Source organism: Cynocephalus volans, chromosome 10 (assembly GCF_027409185.1).
Source record: "Cynocephalus volans isolate mCynVol1 chromosome 10, mCynVol1.pri, whole genome shotgun sequence".
In the NCBI taxonomy this organism is placed as follows: domain Eukaryota; kingdom Metazoa; phylum Chordata; class Mammalia; order Dermoptera; family Cynocephalidae; genus Cynocephalus; species Cynocephalus volans.
The window spans coordinates 95,985,005-96,004,297 of record NC_084469.1 but is presented as its reverse complement, the minus strand read 5'-3'; the positions used below and the strand labels follow the sequence as shown (position 1 = coordinate 96,004,297).

The 19,293-nt window shown below is 51.0% G+C and overlaps 1 protein-coding gene across 1 annotated transcript; it reads right to left on the bottom strand.

The window, feature by feature from the left end:
- Positions 1-2,923: 2,923 nt before the first annotated feature.
- Positions 2,924-18,676, bottom strand: YJU2 (YJU2 splicing factor homolog). The gene is made up of 8 exons (XM_063111809.1): positions 18,590-18,676; positions 17,079-17,179; positions 15,996-16,140; positions 13,456-13,590; positions 10,951-11,132; positions 9,743-9,863; positions 6,360-6,510; positions 2,924-5,324 (listed from the first exon to the last, which is right to left on the bottom strand). Exons 1-8 carry the CDS (start codon positions 18,611-18,613, stop codon positions 5,212-5,214), a joined length of 972 nt encoding a protein of 323 aa, XP_062967879.1. The 5' UTR covers positions 18,614-18,676; the 3' UTR covers positions 2,924-5,211.
- Between the last annotated feature and the right edge of the window lie 617 nt (positions 18,677-19,293).

Below are 19,293 nucleotides of genomic sequence, written 5' to 3'. Positions count from 1 at the left end.
AGTCAGAGAGAATGAATCAGAACGAACCAGAGAGGCCCAACCCTCACCCTCCCCACCAAACCTCTTTTTACAACTTCTTAAACTAGATGATTTTGCTTTGCTTTTTTTTTTTTTTTTTTTTTTTTAAAGACGGACGGTAAGGGGATCTTAACCCTTGACTTGCTGTTGTCAGCATCACACTCTCCCAAGTGAGCCACAGGACGGCCCTTTGCTTTGCTTTTTTGCTGGTTTTGTTTTGTTCTGGTGGCTGACAGGGATTGAACCCTGGACGCTGATGTTATCACCAGCACACTCTAACCATCTGATCTAACCGGCCAACCCCAGATGATTTCTTTTAACCAATCTCTGAATGGACCACATTCCAGGCTCCATGCATGATCATGGATTTGGAGAAAACAGGCAGTGGTGTGCTGGTAAATGCTTAACAGCTGGCTCTCTGGCTGGTGTGAGGGACTGATTTGCAGCACTTGCCAGTTTCCATGGTGTAAATGCTCCTATGGCCAAGTTTAAGCCACCAACATGATGTTGCTTAACACAAGAGACATCAACTACCCGTTGACTCTCACGAGTTTTCAGTGTGAGCCGGCCTCAGTCTACCACTGTCAGGATCCCCAGGTCCTGACTTCACAGCCTTGGAGCTACAATGTGAGGCCCCCCGAGTCCTCATCAGAAAGCCCTAGCTGGCCCCCAGTTCACCTCTACATCAGTCATATCCAAGCAGGGAAATCATCATAGGAAAGTGGATCCCAAAGTGGTGACTCTTCACCCCCCAAACTCTGACAGTGAAAAATACAAAACCTAATTGCCAAATTCCAAATACAAGCATGTGGTGGGGGGTGGGGCTGATGCTACTAACCCTGGGTAGGGTAGGAGAGAAGGCTTGGGAGTTGATCAGGTCGTGAAGGGGTCTGATGGAGGCATGGGACTTTAAACTAGAAAATCCTGGAGTGGTAGAGAATTACACCAGAGTTGAAATCTGTCAACCTTCAAAGGGCATTAGCTTTGGAATCAGACTTACTGGTTGCATGACCAAATTAGTTATCTATTATCCCAAAACTTAGCATACGAACATTTATTATCTCATAATTTCTGAGAGTCTGGATTCCAGGAGTGTCTAAGTTGGGGGGTTTGGGCTTGGGGTTTCTCATGAGGTCACTGTCAAGCTGTCAGCCAGGGATGCACCATCTAAAGGCTCGACTGGGGCTGGAGGAGCCACTCCCAGGGAGGCTGCCTCACACGGCTGTTGGCAGGAGGCCTCAGCTCCTGGCCACACAGGAATCTCCACAGCGCAGCTTGAGCTTCCCCCAGAGCGAGTGATCCCAGAGAGAGCAGGAAGGCAGCCACGATGTTTTTTATAGTCTAGTTTCAGAAGTCACCCAATGTCCCATTCACCAAAGGCACTGAATAGTCACTAAATTCAGCCCTCACTCAAGGAAAGGGGAATTAGGCTCCACCACTTGAAGAGAGGAGCATCAAAGAATTTGTGGACATATACGTATTTTTTAATGCAGCTATTCATATGGCATACGGACCTATTGTAAGACCACCACAGGGACCTTGGGCACATCATTTTCCCTCTCTGAATCTCAGTGTCCTCACCTATGCGATGGTTCTGATGGCGTTTGCCTTATGAGATTGCAGTTAACTACCAACTATTCACAAAGCAACCAGAGTAATTTTTTAAAATGTAAATAAGATGTCAGTTCCTTGTTAAAAACTCTCATGTGGCCTCTCATTACTCGTATAATAAAAGCCCAAGTCCTCCCCACAGCCCACCAGGCCCTGCATGACCTGCCCTGTCCCCTCCTCCCCTCCCTCTCTCCCCCTCGCTCTCTCTGCTGCAGCCACACGGGCCTCCTCGCTGTTCCTCCCACACACCAGGCTCGGTCCTGCCCCAGGGCCTTTGCACGTGCTGTTGCCTCTGCATGGAATGTTCTTTCCTGATCTGTATGGCCAGCTCCTCTTCATCCTTCAGGTCTCAGATTGAATGTCACCTCCCAAGTAAAGCCTCCCTGATTAATTCAGCACAAATCATCCTCTGGTTGATTACAGACATCCTCTATTTCTTTTCTTTATGGTATTTACCTTGAGTCATGCTGGACTGTGAATTCCATGAAGGTAGAGACTGTGTCTTTTGCTGTCATATCCCAGCCCCCAGCGCATGGCTGGCACTCAACAGATAAGTTCTTTTAAATGAGTGTATAGAAGGGCTGGCCGGTTAGTTCAGTTGGTCAGAGCACAGCCTCATAACACCAAGGTCACTGGTTCAGATCCCCATACCAGCCAGCCTCCGATAAATTAAAACAATAAAAAGAGTATATGCAGCTGGCGAGTTAGCTCAGTTGGTTAGTATGTGGTGCTGATAACACTAAGGACCAGGATTCAACACCAGTACTGGCTAGCCTCCGAAAATAAAAAATAAAAAAAAATTTAAAAAGAGTTGGATTTGGTAACCATCATGGTTGTAGTGGGTTGAACACTGATCCCCCAAAAATATATATTCATGTCCTAACAAGTGGAACTTGTGAATGTGGCTTTATTTGGAAAAGGGTCTTTGTGGATGGAATTATGTGAAGGATCTCAAGGTGAGATCATCCTGGATTTGGGTGGGTCCTAAATCCAAAGACAGTATCCTTGGAAGAGAAGAGAAGGGAAGGCAGACTCAGAAAAGATGGCCATGTGAGGAGGCAGACGTGGGGCGGTGCTTCTACAAGCAAGGAATGCCAGGATTGCTGGCGGCCACCAGAAGCTGGGGACAGGCCTGGGGCAGATTCTCCCTCAGCCTCAGGAGCCGGCCCTGCTCCACGCTGATCTTGACTTCTGGCCTCCAGAACCATAAGAGGATACACTTCCAGTGTTTAAGTCACCCCCCTGGTATGACACACTTGTCATGGCAGCCACAAGAAACGGATACAATAGCAATCATTTATTTGAGAGAAAATCAGCAACGGATGGTAAAACTGGCGAGTGAAAGTTTGATGAGGGTTAGATGTTTACATGATCTCAAAGTACCTCCCCACGGACACTTGCCATCTTGTGGGATGAAAAAGGAAAACGGGGAGCTATGGACGTCACCACGACCCAGACCAAGGTTCAGTCACCAGAAATAGGGCGACCCGACCTCGTGGGCCTCCCGAGAACACATCATTTCTGTGACACTCCTGCCAGGAAGGTGCAACCTGAACCTGATTGTTGGGAAATACCAGACAAACCCAAATGGAGGGGCAGCCTCCAGCACGGCTGGCTGGACTCTTCAAAAATATCAGTGACATATAAGACAACAGAAGGCCGAGGACCGTCTCAGGTGACAAGAGACAAAAGAGATGCAAGGAGAGAACGCGATGCCTGACTTGGGGTTCCCGTTGCCATCAAGAACGTTATGGGGGGGGCTGCTGGCAAGCTGGTTGGTTAGAGCGCGGCGCTGAAGACACCAGGGTCAAGGGTTCAGATCCCTGTACCCAAAAACAAAAGAACATTATTGGGGCAATCGGTGGAATTTGATTTGATAGTGTATGAGTTTCCTAGGGCTGTCGCAACAAAGTACCATTGACTGGGTGGCTTGGGACAACAGAAATCTATTCTCTCACAGTAGAGCTAGAATTCCAAAATCCAAGTGGGGTCGGGGCAACAAGGTGTGGACACTCCTGGGCTCACGGCTGCGCCCCTTTGGTCTCCGCCCCTTTGGTCTCCCCACGGCCATCCTCTCCCTGTGTCTTCCTTCTGTGCATGTCTGTCTGTCTGTCCAAATCTCCCCTTTTTATAAGGACAAGCCCTAATGACCTCATCTTAACTCGATCCCGTCTGCAATGACCTTGTCTCCAAAGGTCACACTCTGAGGTCCTGGGGGCGAGGACATCAACATATCTTTTTTGGGGAACACAACTTAACCATAACCACCACAGATGGAGATTAGACACCAGTTCTGTGTCAGTGTTACATTTCTTGAGCATCCGCAGATTTTCGTATCTGTGGGGGCATGGCGGGTGTCCTAGAACCAATCCCCTATGGATACCAAGGGACAACTGTATACACAGTATAGAGAAGAGTAAATGTGGGAAAGGGGTCATTATGAGAATTCTTTGTTCTAGTTCTGGAACTCATTGGTAAGTCTGGAAGGACGTCAAAATTAAAATGAAAAGAGGCGCCGGAAGTGAGCACTCACCCTGATCCTGTCCCGTCTTCCCGCCCTCCTTCCGCCCCTGGGCTACCCCTGCCTGGGAGGCAGGACTTCCCAGCCAGCATTGATTCCCACGGATTATCCAGCCAGGGATCCACACTTGCTGAAAGTGTAAACAGCCCAGCCCCTTGGAAGGCAAAGCGTAGTGTCCTTTACAATTAACAGTGGTCGGTTAGCTCAGTTGGTTAGAGCAGTGTTATAACACCAAGGTCACGGGTTCAGATCCCCATACCAGCCAGCCACCAAAACCCAAAAAAAGCCCCAGAAGTTAAAAATGAATATTATGCACCTCCTTCGAGCCCACAGTTCCATTTTTTGGTGTCCTAAAGAGATACTTGACCCCATTCACGAGGACACACTCATAGGAGGGTTTGCCCTGACACTGTGCGTGGCAGCAAATATCAGGAACAAACACAACATCCCTAGCAGAGGGGGAGGAGCACCGAACTCTGGCACAAACGACGGGATATACGCTGTGGCCCAAAAGCCCAGACCTAGGCTTGGTTACACAGGAGGCAGCTGTGAATACTTCTGGAAGAACCAGAACCTGATAGCAGAGGCCTCACCCCACAGCCCCCTTGTCAGATGCTGGCAGAGGGCAAGTGGCCCGGTCAGCTAGGTGGATTCCTTTTATTGATTCCAGACAGTTCTGTGGAGGGAAGGGATGGAGCCACCTGGGGGTAGGTGGGCTCACCTGCATGCCCATAATACGACCAACATCCCAAGGACGGTCTGTGACAGGACCAGGGAGTCATGCTGAAAGCTGAGAGGCGCTCCAGGAATGTGGCAGCCCCCAACATGGTGCCAAGTGGGGGTAGGGGCAGCTTGGGTCCCCAAGGTGCTAGTGGGGAGACAGGAGAGAAGCCGAGTCCCCAGGCTGAAGCCCTTGCCGGCCCCGCTGGCCTTGGTGGCTACTGGTGCTCGCCTGGTTGTGGCCCTGGTTGGTGCCAAGGCCTCCTGCCCTGACCACCAGCTCTCCTGGTACGGTTGAAGCTGGACCTGAGACCCCTGACCTTGAAGGGCTTGGGCGGGGCTCAGTTGCTGCTGCTGCTGTCATCACTGTCCAGATAGGCCCCCAGCTGGCTCAGGGAGGAGGCACCAGGTGTCGGGGGTGCAGGGTCAGTTGCTTTCCTGCTCTGAAGGGCACCTGGAGGGGAAGGCAACAGTCAGCTGAGACGAGGCTGGGAGCTCAAGCTTGGCCATTCCAGCTTGCTGGCAAGGCCCAGAGGTGGAAAGCGTGTGAATGGCCCAGCCTTCTGGAAAGCTCCTGGTGGGGCCTATGGCAGATTTAAACCCGCACACCCTTTGGCAACTGCACTTCTGGAAGCTCCAGCCAGGCAGGCAGAGTGCACCGCAGAAAGTGGACATGGCTCTGAAGTCCAAAGTCAAGCCACAGTTTATGGTGATTCAGAAGGGACACACCCCTGGCTGTGTGGCTTCAGGTGTGTGGGTACACCTCTCTGAACCTCGGCCTCCTCATCTGACCAGTGGGTAATAGCGGTACAGGTAAGGGCTGGCTCACTTACATGGAAGACTCACTGTGTTCCAGGGTCTAAACAAGCACCTGACGTGGAGCAGCTCATGGAATCAACCCCAAACCAAGTTCCTACCCTACCTAGGAGGTAAGTCCTGTTATTATCTGCTTTTAACAGGACGGGAAACTGAGGCCAAGGGGTGGGGGGAGATCCTTTGACCAAGGCTGCACAAGAAGCAAGTGGAGGCATGGGGGATGTGCACCCAGGCTGCTCGGCTCTGGAATCCTGGTCCTAACCACCTGGCCACACTGACACCCCCTCCTCCAATTCTCCATCTTCCAGGGTTGGTGTGGGGCGTGGGGGCCACAGAGCACCAGCTACACCATCCCTGAGGTGTAGACGCCCAGGACCTGTGTCTGCTGACAACGGATGATGAAGGTGGGGTACCGCAGGATCTGACATTTAGTTTTTATACACTTCTTTGTGACTTGGGTCTTAAAGCACTTGCTCCTTCTGTAATTAAAAGGAAAACAAAACCCCTCCATGCCTTCTCCCCTTACTCCACTAATAGGCCCTGGGAGGGAGACGCACTTTACCCTAACCTGCTCCATGAAGGCTCCAGAACAGCGCCGCGGTTGGGGTGCGCTGCTGCCGCCTAGGGGCTACTGGGGACACTGCACCCGGCTCCAGGAACCTGGGGGACTCACCCAGGGCGGCTGCTGCCTGGCCCTGCCCGGCGCTGTGCTCCCGCTCTGTCTTCCTCTTCTTCACCACGACCAGGCCGGACAGCTGAGGCCGGCTGCCGAGGCTGCCGATGCTCTGCTCCCAGCTCTCCACCTTCCTCTTGGCCTTAGGGGCCTGTGGGGCAAGGGGGACATGTGGGGGCGGTCTGGCCCAGATCCACCCCCACTGACCTCCCTACTCATAGTCTCCTGATGAACCAGCTGCCGGAGGGGTCCTTACCACCCTCATCTCTACTACTGTGCTGACGACAAATCTCTCCCCTGCTCTAAACTCCTCTATGGCTCCCGGAGCCCTGGGCCTGGTACTCCTAGGTCTCTGCCCATTCTCCAGCCCATACACCCTGCACTGGCACTTCCTAAGTCACAGTGTGGCTTCTCACTGCCACACCTTCAGCCATGCCATTCCTTTTACCTGGAATGTCCCCCTGTCCTCTCATTAACTTGGTGAACTCCTATGTATCCTTCAATACCCCACTCGAGTATGTCCTCCTCCATGAAGCCTCTCCCCAGAGTTCAAGCTCAAATGAGTGCCACATGTTCCTGCCCACTGTGCCCTCTGCCACTTGTTACCCGACTCCTCAACTATGCATGCGTGCTGTCCTGCTCACTGCCGGGTCTGTGGTCTGCAAACAGTTCTGGGCATACAGCGGGTACTCAGTCCATGCATTTGAGGGAATGACTGAACATGGAGGCACCCACCTTAGGGAACAGTTACAGGGAGGCAGACAAGGGCTCGGCCCCACCCCCAGCTCTTCAATCACACCAGAAGGGACCCCTTCTGTCTGTTTTTTGTTTAGACAGAGGAACTGGCAACCACCGGATTCAAAAGGCACAAAGGGAACAGGACCGGCGGGGCCTCACCATAGCAGGAGAGATGGGGACAAGTAAACACATAACCAGGACAATCTCTACTGAGATGTCAGGGCAGTGTAACAGTGGGAGGCGAGGGGGTGCCCACTTTGGACAAGGTGGTTGGGGAAGCCTTGTTAGAGGGTGACTGGGCTGATATCAGAACGAGGAGGTGGTGGTGACAAGCACAGGTCGCAGGGAGGGTGCTCCAGGCAGAGGGAACAGGGAGACACAGACCCGAGGGGAGACTGAGCCTGGCATATCCAAGGCAGCAAGGAAGCTGTCACCCCTGGAGGGGGAGACGAGCAGAGGCAGAGGATACAGTGGCCATTCTGCACACTGCATATGCTGGCCGGGGCTGCACAGGGCCCGGGTCAGACGGCCATTTAGCAGGGGGAGAGAGGGCAGATGAGTGATCCTGGCTGAAGCTTTGTCATCCAGCACCACTGACGCACAGGATTAACTGGTGTTCTGTAGCCTTGCCAAACACTACCAGGGCTCTCCCCAGGCTCAGTGCCAACGCAAACATGTTCCCGAACCTGCTTCTGCTGGTTGTACTTGTCGTCATTCAACCAAACCAAGGAAACAGAGGTGTGAAAGGAGACATGTATAACTTCCTACAAGAGTTAAAGTGAAGGGGACTGGCCGGTGAGCTCAGTGGGTTAGAGTGTGGTGCTGAGAACACTGAGGTCCAGGGGTTGATCCCTGTCCCGGCCAGCCACCAAAACAAGAACAGAAGAGTTAAGGTGAAGATTTGAAAAGTGTTGATAAAGGCATATTGTGTAAAACAAAACAAAGCAAAACACTTGCTATCAAATCAAGTATAGGCAAAAGATGGGAGAGATAAATCACAAAAGGTCAGGTTGCTCTGAAAGTAGCTTCGCTCTCTTGCTCCAATTGGGAAAAAAAAAAAAAAGAGGAAATTGTCGACAATGAATTCTGGGGGCAGTTTATGTAAGAAAAACAATGTGAGGGGCCGGCCCGTGGCTCACTCGGGAGAGTGCGGTGCTGATAACACCAAGGCCATGGGTTCGGATCCCATATAGGGATGGCCGGTTAGCTCACTGGGTGAGCGTGGTGCTGACAACACCAAGTCAAGGGTTAAGATCCCCTTACCGGTCATCTTTTATAAAAAAAAAGAAAATGAAAAACAATGTGAGAACTCTTATTAGGGGAAACATCCTCGAGGAAAATGTCTTTTAAAAAAACGTCCAAGGCTGGACAGTTAGCTCACTTGGTTAGAGTGTGGTGTTGAGAACACCAAGGTCAAGCATTCGGATCCTTGTGCTGATAAGCCATCAAAAAAACCCAAAAACCAAAATAAACAAAAAAAAATGTCTTGGTTCTATATCAAAAGATTAGTGGGGGTGAGTATTTGACCCCTAAACCCATTCTTTCTTCTAGCTGGGATGGAATTCCCAGCTGGAACATGGCTGTCTTCACTATAGACTACATTTCCCAGTGCCCTTTGCAGTGGGAGGTGCTCACGCCCTGAGCAGAAGGATGTGCTCAACCCAAGGTGTGTCCCTTCTACCCCTCACCCCCTCCCACTGACTGGGGTGCAGAGAAATGCCACGCCAGGAGGGCGTCATCCTAGGTACGGCAGAACAGTTACAAGACAGGCAACCTGGGCCCTGACACCTGGGGCCGCCTTCCCTGCTCTGGATTGTTCTGCATGGCTGGGATTTGAGAGAAGAGCAAGCTTCTACCCAACTGAGACTGCTGTGACTTTGGGTCTTGTCTGGTGGCTGGGCCTGTACTTCCACCAACACAGAACACAAATGTGTTTAGAACTAAAATGAAATGTTTCTGAGTGACTGTTATTGGTGGATGATCCCTCACTTTAACCACCTTCTTCAATGAACAAACCAGAGTGGCCTCAGCCTTGGATAAGATAGCCATGGTGGAAATGCCAGTCCCCACCCAACCTCTCTTCTCTTCTTTCTAGATAGAGTAGCAGCCAGGCTCGGGCCAGCTGCAGACTGCACTTCCTGGCCTCTCTTGCAGCTAGATGTGGCCAGTGACTAGGAACTCAGGTGGGCAACATCTGAGTCTGAGCCTCAGGGCACTGGCAGGTGATCCTCCATTCACCCTTTGCCTTCCCACAGCTGGACCTCGTGGGTACTCTGAGCCAGCTGTAACCACAGAGCAGGAATCCACACTCAGGGAGAAGCACAGCAAGGAACTGGAAGGAGCCTGAATTCCTGCATGACTTTGTGGAGCAGAGAAGTCCCCGACTGTCACTCTGGTACTGTCACATGACTGAGAAATGAACTTCCATGTGCTTTATGTCAAGCTACAGACCCATAGTAGGCCTGACCCCTGTTTTTGTAAATAAAGTTTTATTGGCACATGGCCACGCCCATGTGGGGTAAATAACCCACGACCTACGGCCGCTTTGGGGCTACAACAGCAGAGTAGAAGAGTTAGGCTGCCCCTGGCTTCACCTGTCCCTCATTCAGCACAAGTGCGCACGCAACTCTGCCAGCCCTGCTCACCTCGTCCAGGATGGCAGTGGGGCTGGGCCACAGCGCTGGCCGGGGCGGGGCAGGCACAGCATCATCCTCTGAGTCTGAGTCCTCAAGCAGCCTTCGGTTCCTGGCTTCCTCCAATAAGGTCCTGTGGGGTGGAACGTGGGGGCTGGGGGACATGCTCTGCAGGGGGACAGTGCCCTGCTGTGCTTTCCTGCCCTTGGTGAGATTGGGTGGGGCAGGAGGCCACAGATAACTTTGAAAAAATCAACTTTCCTTCATCCACTGAGGGCAGTGGCGTGGTTAAACACCTGGACTGGATTTAAACCCTGGCTGGGTGACTTCAGCTGGGACCATGGCTGGACATTCCTGAACCTCGACTGTGATGGTAATCATGCTGCCTTCCAGGGCCATGAGATGGGCAGCACCTGACACCTGGAAGGTGCCTGATGACCGTGTGCTCCTGTCACTATTACTCACTCAAGGGCTCATCCCTCTGCCCACCCACTAGGTGCCTCCTGAGGACCCATGACATGCCTGACCCTGTTCTAGGCCTGGGGGATGCAGGAGAAGCCACTCAAAGTCCCTGTTCCCACAGCACTCAGACGCTACAGGAGGCAGGAGCGGGGATAAACCAGGAAAAGAATGAATCAACAAAAAGATTCCAGAGGGAGGTGGGCGCTGAGCAGAACAGCATCAACCAGGGAGGCCCAAGGCTGCGTCTTGAGAACGGCAACTGCGAGGCCCGCCCTGGCTGGCATCTGGAACCTGGGCTCTGGGGGCCCTGCTTCTATGACAGGAGGGGCTCCTGGGCCTATACTGTCAGTGCAAACATTGTGGTTTAAGTTCAACCCTGCCTTCCACCTTCTGCCTTCAGTTGTCATGGCCCATTGATGGGGATGAAACGGGTCCTGAGCAACTCTCCTCAGGGAGGATTCTGGAAGCCAAGCCTGAAACCCCCCAGTCCACCCCATGTGCCTTTTCCCTGAGCTGACTCTGCTCTGCATCCTTTCATCATAATAAGCCATGGCTGTGAGGACGACCCATGCAGAGTCCCAGGAGCACCCCCCAGCAGATCTCCATGCGTAGGGTGGTCCTGGGACCCTGACATAACTGCCACAAGAAAGTGTGATGGGGTGGGTAAGAAAGATCTCCCTGAGAAGGTGACACTGGAGGGAACCATGGAAAGATCCAGAGAGGGGAGCATAGGGCAGGGGGACAGCCGCCTGACTCACGCCATCTCCCGCTCATCCTCCTCTTGCTCCTGCTTCTGCCGCTCCTCTTCCGACAGCCGGTGCTGCCGCAGCATGGCCTCAAAGTCCACGTGCGCCTGGCGCTGGTTCAGGTCCTTGAGCTCCTGCAGGTTCTCCAGCACTTCCATCTCCAGCTTGGAGTCCTTGGTCCGGTTCTCCAGCACCTGGTGGGCGCAACCAGGCAGGGCTGAGTGGCATGTTGGGATTGTGCCCTGGGGGCTGCCCCGGGCCAGGGAAGCCCCACTTCTGTTCCTCTGTCCTGCTCAGGGACCTCCTGCTTGGCCCCATCACTGTGCCCATTTCACAGGGGAGAACACTGAGCTCTGGGGAGGGGAGGTGACCACCTGAGGCCATGTGGCTGGAGTCTGGCCCTGGACTCAGATGGCCTGGTTTTCCAGCCTGGCACCATTATGAAGTAAAAATAATAGTGAAAAATTTTAAAAAACAAATCGAGCACCTACTGTATGCCAGGCCCTCAGCTAAGTTGTTTCCCAATATAGTCTCATTTAATCCTCACAACAAGCCCCATTTTACAGAAAGGGAAACTGAGTCTCAGTGTGGTGAGCTCAGGTGCCCCAGGTCTCAGAGAGGTGGCTTTAGAGCCCGGCAGGACTGGGTATGGGTCCCATCTTGGCTACTTCCCAGTGGTGCAGCCTTGTTGTACTGAACCGTCAGAAAACGGCAATCGTGGTGGTTTTAAAAGGCATCCACAGTCTTTGAAGTCCCTCCCTTTAAAAGGTGGAGCTTGATCCCCTCCCTGTGAGCATGGGCTGGACGTGGCAGCTGGAGTATGACAGAAGTATGAGTAAGCCACTTCCCAGACAAGGACATCAAAGACAGGGCAGGTGCCTCCTACTCTCTCTCTGGGATACCTCGCTCTGGGGCAGCCAGCCACCACATCACGAAGAAGCTCAAGCCGCACTGGGGAGAGGCCCACATGCGAGGAGCTGAGGCCTCCGACCAACAGCCACACAAGGCAGCCAGCCTGGAAGCAGCTCCTCCAGCCCCAGTCGAGGCTTCAGACAATGCAGCCCTGGCTGACAGCTTGACCTCAGGAGAGACCCCAAGCCATAAACTCCCAGCTGAATCAGTCCTGGATTCCTGACCCTCAAGCCATGGGAGATAATAAACGTCTGTTGCTTGAAGCTGCTTAGTGGTTTTGGTTTTTGGCAGCTGGCTGGTACTGGGATCGAATGCTGGACCTTGGGTGAATTTGCTTGGTTTTGGAATAATTTGTTACATATCAGTAGCTGACTAACACCAGTGTGACAGCTCCTTGCTGTCAGCGGGGAAGTAAAGTCACACACAGACAGCATGGGGACAGCTCCAGGCATAAAGCAAACCCTTGCTGAGGCCCATTCCCTCCCTGCTGCTCTGCATCAACTGACGTGGCTTGCTCAGAAAACTCACGTTTGGCAGAGGTGGAGGAGTCCAGGAATAAATGGGGAATGTGGAAGTGGGAGGGCACAGGAAGAAACATAGTCATTTTAACATTTCTGAGAAAAACAACAAAACTCTCCAATGGAAGGTGAAAATAATTTCTTATGAAGAATAACAATCCTAGCAGACATTCACAGAGCGCTGACTGTGTGCCTGGCCCTGTTCTGACAGTTCTACGTGTATGGACTCACTGAACCCTCACCACAGTCATGTGAAACGGGCACAGTTATCAATCCCATTTCACAGATGAGGGTGCTGAGGACGAGAGGGGCCAAGTGGCTGGCCCAAGGTCACAGAGCTGGGAAATGCTCAAGAGAACTTCTCCTTAAGTATTTCTAGTCTTAATACCCACTGGCCTAACAGGTCATAGAAAGCTTCTTAGAAAACGGGGGCAGCCAACTGGAGGCAGTACCTTCTGTTCTGAAGACCAACTTCCTGCCCCCTGTATTCGTTTCCTCCTGCTGCACTGTGTAACAATCTGCCACAAACTGGGTGGCTTAAAAGCCACAAATTCATTGTCTCAGGGTTTCAGTGGGTTGGGAGCCCAGCACAGCTGGGTGGGATCTCTTACAGGGTCTCACCAGGCTGTGGTCTCATGTCACACTCAGTATTCTCTCCTGAGCTCATTCAGGTGGTTGCTGGCAGAATTCAGTTCCCTGTAGTTGTGGGACTGAGGTCCCTGTTTTCTTGCTGGCTGTTGACTGTTCTGTCACTTCCTCTGTCTCTGACGCTAGGCCCGGATTAAAAGGCTCGTGTAATACTTCAGGTCCACCTAGATAATCTCCTTTGGAAAGGTCAACTGAGCCATAAGTTAACATATTATAACCTATGCATGGGAGTGGGATGCTTCCAATTCACATTTTAGGGGACCACCTGGGGCATGTGCACCAGCTGGCAGGGTCTTGGAGGACATCTTGGAGTTTTACTAACTATACACCCCACCTCATCACCCTGCCTGGGAACCTGAGGCAGGAAGGGGTGCCAACACAGACAGCACACACACACATGCACACGCATGGACACATGCACATGCAGCACCCAGCTCACCTTCATGGGGTTGTTCAGCTCTTCGTCCTCCCTCTCCTTCTGCACCCTCTTCTCTTCCTCCTCCAGGAGCTTCTCAGCCTGGAAATTCCGTGTGGCCCCATGCTCCATGGTGTAGTCTGTGTTTTCGGGGTCTGTCTGGAAGGAAGATGGACAAACATCAGCTCCCTGGGCACTGAAAGCTTCTGCTAAAGAGCTCCCAGCAGCCCAAACCCCTTCTCTCTGTTTTTTAATTCTTCCTGCTACCTTTTCTTTATTTTTCATGTCTTATCACTTTTGCTAGTATGGTTCTTTCTAGTGCTCTCATCTCTGTCTGCAGAAATGCCCAACTCCCCAGCAGGCACATTAAAACTCTTCTCCGCCAGCCCACTGCCTCCCTGCAAACCTCACCCTCCACTCCCCACCTTCAGCACGTTTGCAGATGGAATCTCCAGGCCTTTGCACATGTCACAATCCCTGCCCTTTTGGTGTGTGTGCTTAGGAACATCTCTGCTTTCGTTGTGAACTACATATACAACTGAGTACACAACACACAAGTACTTGTGTTTATTAACTTGGGAGGTGGAGGGCTGGTCCATGGCTCACTTGGGAGAGTGTGGTGCTGATAACACCAAGGCCACGGGTTCGGATCCCTATATAGGGATGGCCGGTTAGCTCACTTGGGAGAGCGTGGTGCTATCAACACCAAGTCAAGGTTCAGATCCCCTTACCTGTCATCTTTAAAAAAAAAAAAAAAAAAAAAAAAAAACTTGAGAGGCTAAATATAACTTGGTATCCTGGATCAGACCCTGGAACAAAATAGGGACAGTAGCAGAAAAAGTGAATTCTGCATTGAGTCTGGAGTTGGTAACATTCTAATGCTGGTTTCTCATTGTGACAACCACACTGTGGTTACAGGAGATGCTAACGTGAGGGGAAGTGGGTGAGGGGTAGACAGGGACTGTCTGTACTGTACTTCCAACTTTTATGTAAATCTACAAGTATCCCCAAATAAGATGTTTTATTATTAGAAAAGAGGAAGCGAGGAAAAATGTAATCACTATGTACATGTGGGCATAGGAAATTTGTTGAAAATCGTATAAGAAATTGTTACAGAGTTTGCTCCTGTGCACTGAGTGGCTGGGCAGAGAGAAGTAGTAGACTGACTCTCCAGTTTTAATCCTGCAGTACTGTTTGAATTCTGCTTTTACCACAGGCACACATATATATGAGTATTTATGGAAATACTGTATATATTTCTCCTAGTAATTTTAGAACCTAATCACTTCCCCACAGAGACCAACTTCTTTTTTTGGGGGGGGGGGTAGCTGGCCAGTAGGGGGATCCAAACCCTTGACCTTGGTGTTACAAGGCAGTGCTCTAACAAACTGAGCTAACTGGCCAGTCAAGAAAGATCAACTTCTAACATTTTGCCATAGGTTCTCTAGCCTTTTAAAAAATACACATGTATTCATTAATATGTACAAATACACACACTTTACAATTCAGGTTAAAAAGCCATTTTCTGGAAACAACCCAAGTGTCCATCAATAGATGAATGGATAAACATGATGTGGTGCATCTGTACCATGAAATACTACTGAGCCATGAAAAGGAATGAGGCTCTGACACATGCTATCACGTTGATGGACCTTGGACACATCATGCTCAGTGACAGATACCAGACACAAAAGGCCACAGAGTGTGTGACTCCATTTACATGAAATGTCCAGAACAGGCCGATCCACAGAGACAGAAAGTGGAGTCATGGTTGCCAGGGGCTGGGGGAGGGGATGGGGAGTGAGTGCTGATGGGGATGGGGTTTCTTTTAGAGGTGATAAAAATGGATCTGGAATTAGACAGAGGTAGTGGTTGTACAAGAACATTGTGAATAAACTAAAGACCACTAAATTATACACTTTAAAAGTGTGTGAATTGTATGGTATGTGAACTATATCTCAATAAAGCTGTTAATAAAAAGGTAAAGAATTAAAATATATAATTTCTAAACATACTTTTTATTTATTTTAATCAAATCTTATTTTTTAATCAAAGAAAAAAAAGCTTATAAAAAAATAAATAAATAAAAACCTTACACACTACCAAAGTATAAAAACGGAAAATTTTAAGTTCTTCTTGTCCTTTCCCCAAATCCTTAAGGTAACAATTAAAAGTAAAAACATGACTTTTTGTTTATTTGGTTTTTTGGGCACCTGGCCAGTACAGGGATCCAAACCGTTGACCCTGGTATTATAACACCTCACTTTAACCAACTGTGCCAACCAGCGAGCCGTAAAAATGTGATTTTTACTGACTACCTCATATTCTATTGTACAATAATTTGTTCATCCCATCCCCTAGTATTGTACATGTAGGTTGCTTCTATCTTTTTGCCTTGATATTTAGCACTGCCATGAACATCTCCCCCAAATCTCTGTCTGTTTCTTGGACATAAACTGAAATGGAATTTCCTTGGAGAGTGAGGATATAAGCTGGTCACTCCCAGAGCCCGCCCAATCCAAGGGGACCTGGGGTACAAAGGAGCAGCCTGGCTGACCATCTACCTTGAAAGTGATCTCGGCCAGGCAGCGGGTGCACTTGATGTAGAAGCGGAAGATGGGCAGGCCCAGGTAGACCTCGTTCTGCACCGTCTCTTTGCGTGCGTTGAACTTCTTCCCCTTGTAGATGTACTCTCCACACGTCTTACACCTGTGGCACGATGAAGGAACCCGTGCCATATCGGGACTCTGGCCCCTTCTGGTAGGACATTATGGCATCCTGCAAGATCACTGCTTGCTTGCCTCCAGAGACAGGGAGCTTCCTCCCTCCTGGGGCAGACTGCCCCATTGTGGGTACGAATTTCCCCACCTGGAATGCTCTTCTGCTCATCATAACGTGGCCCAAGTGTCCCCTCCATGGGAGCACTCAGACTAGGTGAGCTTTGCCTGTCATATATTCCCAGAAGCAAGCCTGGTGCTTATGAGGCATCCCAGCCTCCACGAGGGAAGATTCTGCATACAGGAAGGAGCTCCTGCCACCCTGCCCTCCCTCATCCCTCCCACTCAGGCCCCGTGCTTCCCAGCCCCACCACGCCCACCTACTGGCTATCCCTACAAACGCTTCCAGCTCGTCCCACCTCAGCACCTTTGCTCTTGTGGTTCTCACACCCTATGACACCCCTCAACCCTCAGGCCTCAGCGCCACTGTCATTTCTTCTGACATTTCTCTGACCACTCTGAGTACTGTGTGAGAGAGAATAACGGAGGCCTCTCCAAGGGGGTAAGATTTGAGCCAAGATCTAAAGGGTGAGGAGGAGCCAGCTACATTCCAGGCAGAGGCAACAGTATGTGCAAAGGCCCTGAGGTAGGAAGAAGCTTGGTTGTTGGAGGAGCCGAAATGTATGTATGGGGACCCATTTCTGCACTCCCACTTTTACTAATGATTAGGACCTTGATGCAGGCACTGGTTAGGAGCTCTCAGAGGTCTGGGAGTTTAATCCTGAATGTTGGAAAGAGTGAGGCTTGGAGTGGTCAATGTCTGAGCCAGGACCAGTGGCCTGGTCTGAACACTGGGGACAGGCCACCTCTCTGGATGCCAGGCACTGAGTCTGTCAGCCTGACTGGTGGGGGAACCTAGGGGGTGCTCACCTCATATTGAAGGGGGCCATCAACCTCACCACGTACTGTCGGTCTTTGGGGAGCTTGAGTTTGGGGATCTTTGATGGGTCAAAGTCCGGTGGGTAGTATTTCTGTGGGGAGGAATGAAGTGTCAGGGGGAACTCTTTTCAGAAGCAGGGGTAGGCCACGGGCAGAGGGAAGGGTCTCTGGGGAGCTGTGTCAGGGAGTTCCCAAGAGCACCCCAAGCTCTGTGATTTGTAGGAAGGACTCCCAGGACTCAGCCTACAGTTGTCCTCGTGGCTATGGTTTATTACAATGAAAGTAAACCAAACACAATCAGCAAAGGTAAAAAGCCCCTTGGGGTGAAAGCAGGAGGAAACCAGCTTCCAGAATCCTTTCCCAGTGGAGTCACACAGGATGCACTTAACTCCCCCGACAACAAGTTATGACAACACGTGTGAAATGTTGTCTACCAGGGAAGTTCATAGAGATCCAGGGCTTGTACTAGGGGCTGGTCACGCAGGTACCCTCTGCCTGGCACATGCCAAGATCCTAGACTCCCAAGCAGACAGCAGGGGTTCAGCAAAAATCACATTGTTGGCACAACCAGTGTAAGCACCAACAGACAGATGTTCTTATAAGGGAACAGTGGGAACCATCCTGAAATTCAAGTTCCCAGATGCCAGCCAAGGACGAAACCCGGCAAGCAGGACTTCCTAAGGAGAGCAGTTACACGATTGCTGCGATAACCCTTCTGCAAGGAGCCCGAGGTGGGAAACGGGGAAAGCGAGTTTGGGTGATGAAAAATAACTCCATCGGATAACCAGAAAATAAAGCACTTCGTGTTTTTAGCACCTACTGGGCGCCAGTCACTACACGGAGCAGTTTATTTCCCTTGCCTCAAGGAAGCCTTGCAAAGGTTCTAGGAGACAAAGAGCAATGTACCCATTTCACAGAGGAGGAAACTGAGTTCCGCAGGTTTCAGCTACTCAGGACTCAGATCCAGGGACGGGACTATGGAGGAAACCGTGTGATATAGTGAATAGGAGCATAGCCTAATGGAGTCCTGAAAATCCCTCAACAGAGTTGGGAGGAGCTGCACAGAGAATGGGGTCTCACATTTGCAGCCAGAAGCACTTGACAAAACCTAACCCCTCCGAGGAATACGATTGGTTAGAGACCCCAGGCGGGGCGGGGCTTAAGAGTCACGCCCGTACAGGCGATAGTGGAACAGGACCGTCAAATCATAATAAAGCCCCGCCCCTAAGGAAGGTGATTGGATAAATCCCTTGGGAAAACCCGGTCAGGGAACGTGATTGGGTAAGCCTCCCGAACACCTCCCCCGCAGCTGATTGGGTATCGGCTTAGCGAAGGCCCACCCCCCACGGAAAGGGATTGGGAGGAGTTTGGAAAAATCCGTTCCGCGAAAGGCCGTTGAGGAAGAAAAGGGCTCCGAGACGTGGTCACAGGAAGCCTCCCCTTCTTCCGGAGTTCCGGGATGTCTCGCTCCGGCTAGAAAGCCCGAGTCGCTCAACACTTACATTTAAAACTTTTCGCTCCGACATCTTTGCCTCCTCCTCGTCCTACAAACACCAGAGAACCGGTTAGGCTCGGTGCGTATCGAGCTTCTTCAATAGTATCTTGTACTTCCGTCAACGTCACTTCCGTTATCCCCTATTATTGGCTGCAGCATACACAGCTTGCCTTTGTCATTGGCTGAGATCTGCGCCTGTCCAGCTCCAAGTCCTGCGGTCCTTCCCCCTCTGAGTTGCATCCTCAGTAACGCGACATAAAGGTTCCGGGATCCCGGCTCGATCTGGAGTTCCGCAGAGGCTCTAACGCCTTCAGAACTCGGCAGGGGCACGTTACAATTTTGTGGTGACAAGCCATGGCTGCTTGTCGCGACACTCCCTGTTGTTCATTGTTTTATGCACCAAATATGCATGAAGGGCCTACCCTGTGTGCTGGGCTCTGGGAACCCACACATCGTTCCTGTGCCTTCAGCGCTCACATGGGGATTGGGGCCTCCACCGTGGCGGCATAAGAGCTCTCGGGACCACCCACCTCGTGCTTATCTTGAGTCACAGCCACAGACTTAAAGATCAGGCTGCAAACCTACCTCTCAAACACACATAGGATCTCCCAGATGTCCCCTCCATTACGCGCCTGTGTCTATCTTTATTTTATTTATTTATTATTATTATTAATTTCTGTTGAGTCATAATCAATTATACATATGCCTGTG

Bases quoted from the DNA above. Each gene is read 5' to 3' on its own strand.
- YJU2 (XM_063111809.1), bottom strand. From the start codon at position 18,613: ATGTCGGAGCGAAAAGTTTTAAAT. The intron at 9,864-10,950 runs GTGAGTCAGGCG...TCCACCCCACAG, and splicing joins GAGGATGAGCGGGAGATGGC to GACCTTATTGGAGGAAGCCA. The intron at 6,511-9,742 runs GTGAGCAGGGCT...CTTGCCCCACAG, and splicing joins CCACTGCCATCCTGGACGAG to GCCCCTAAGGCCAAGAGGAA.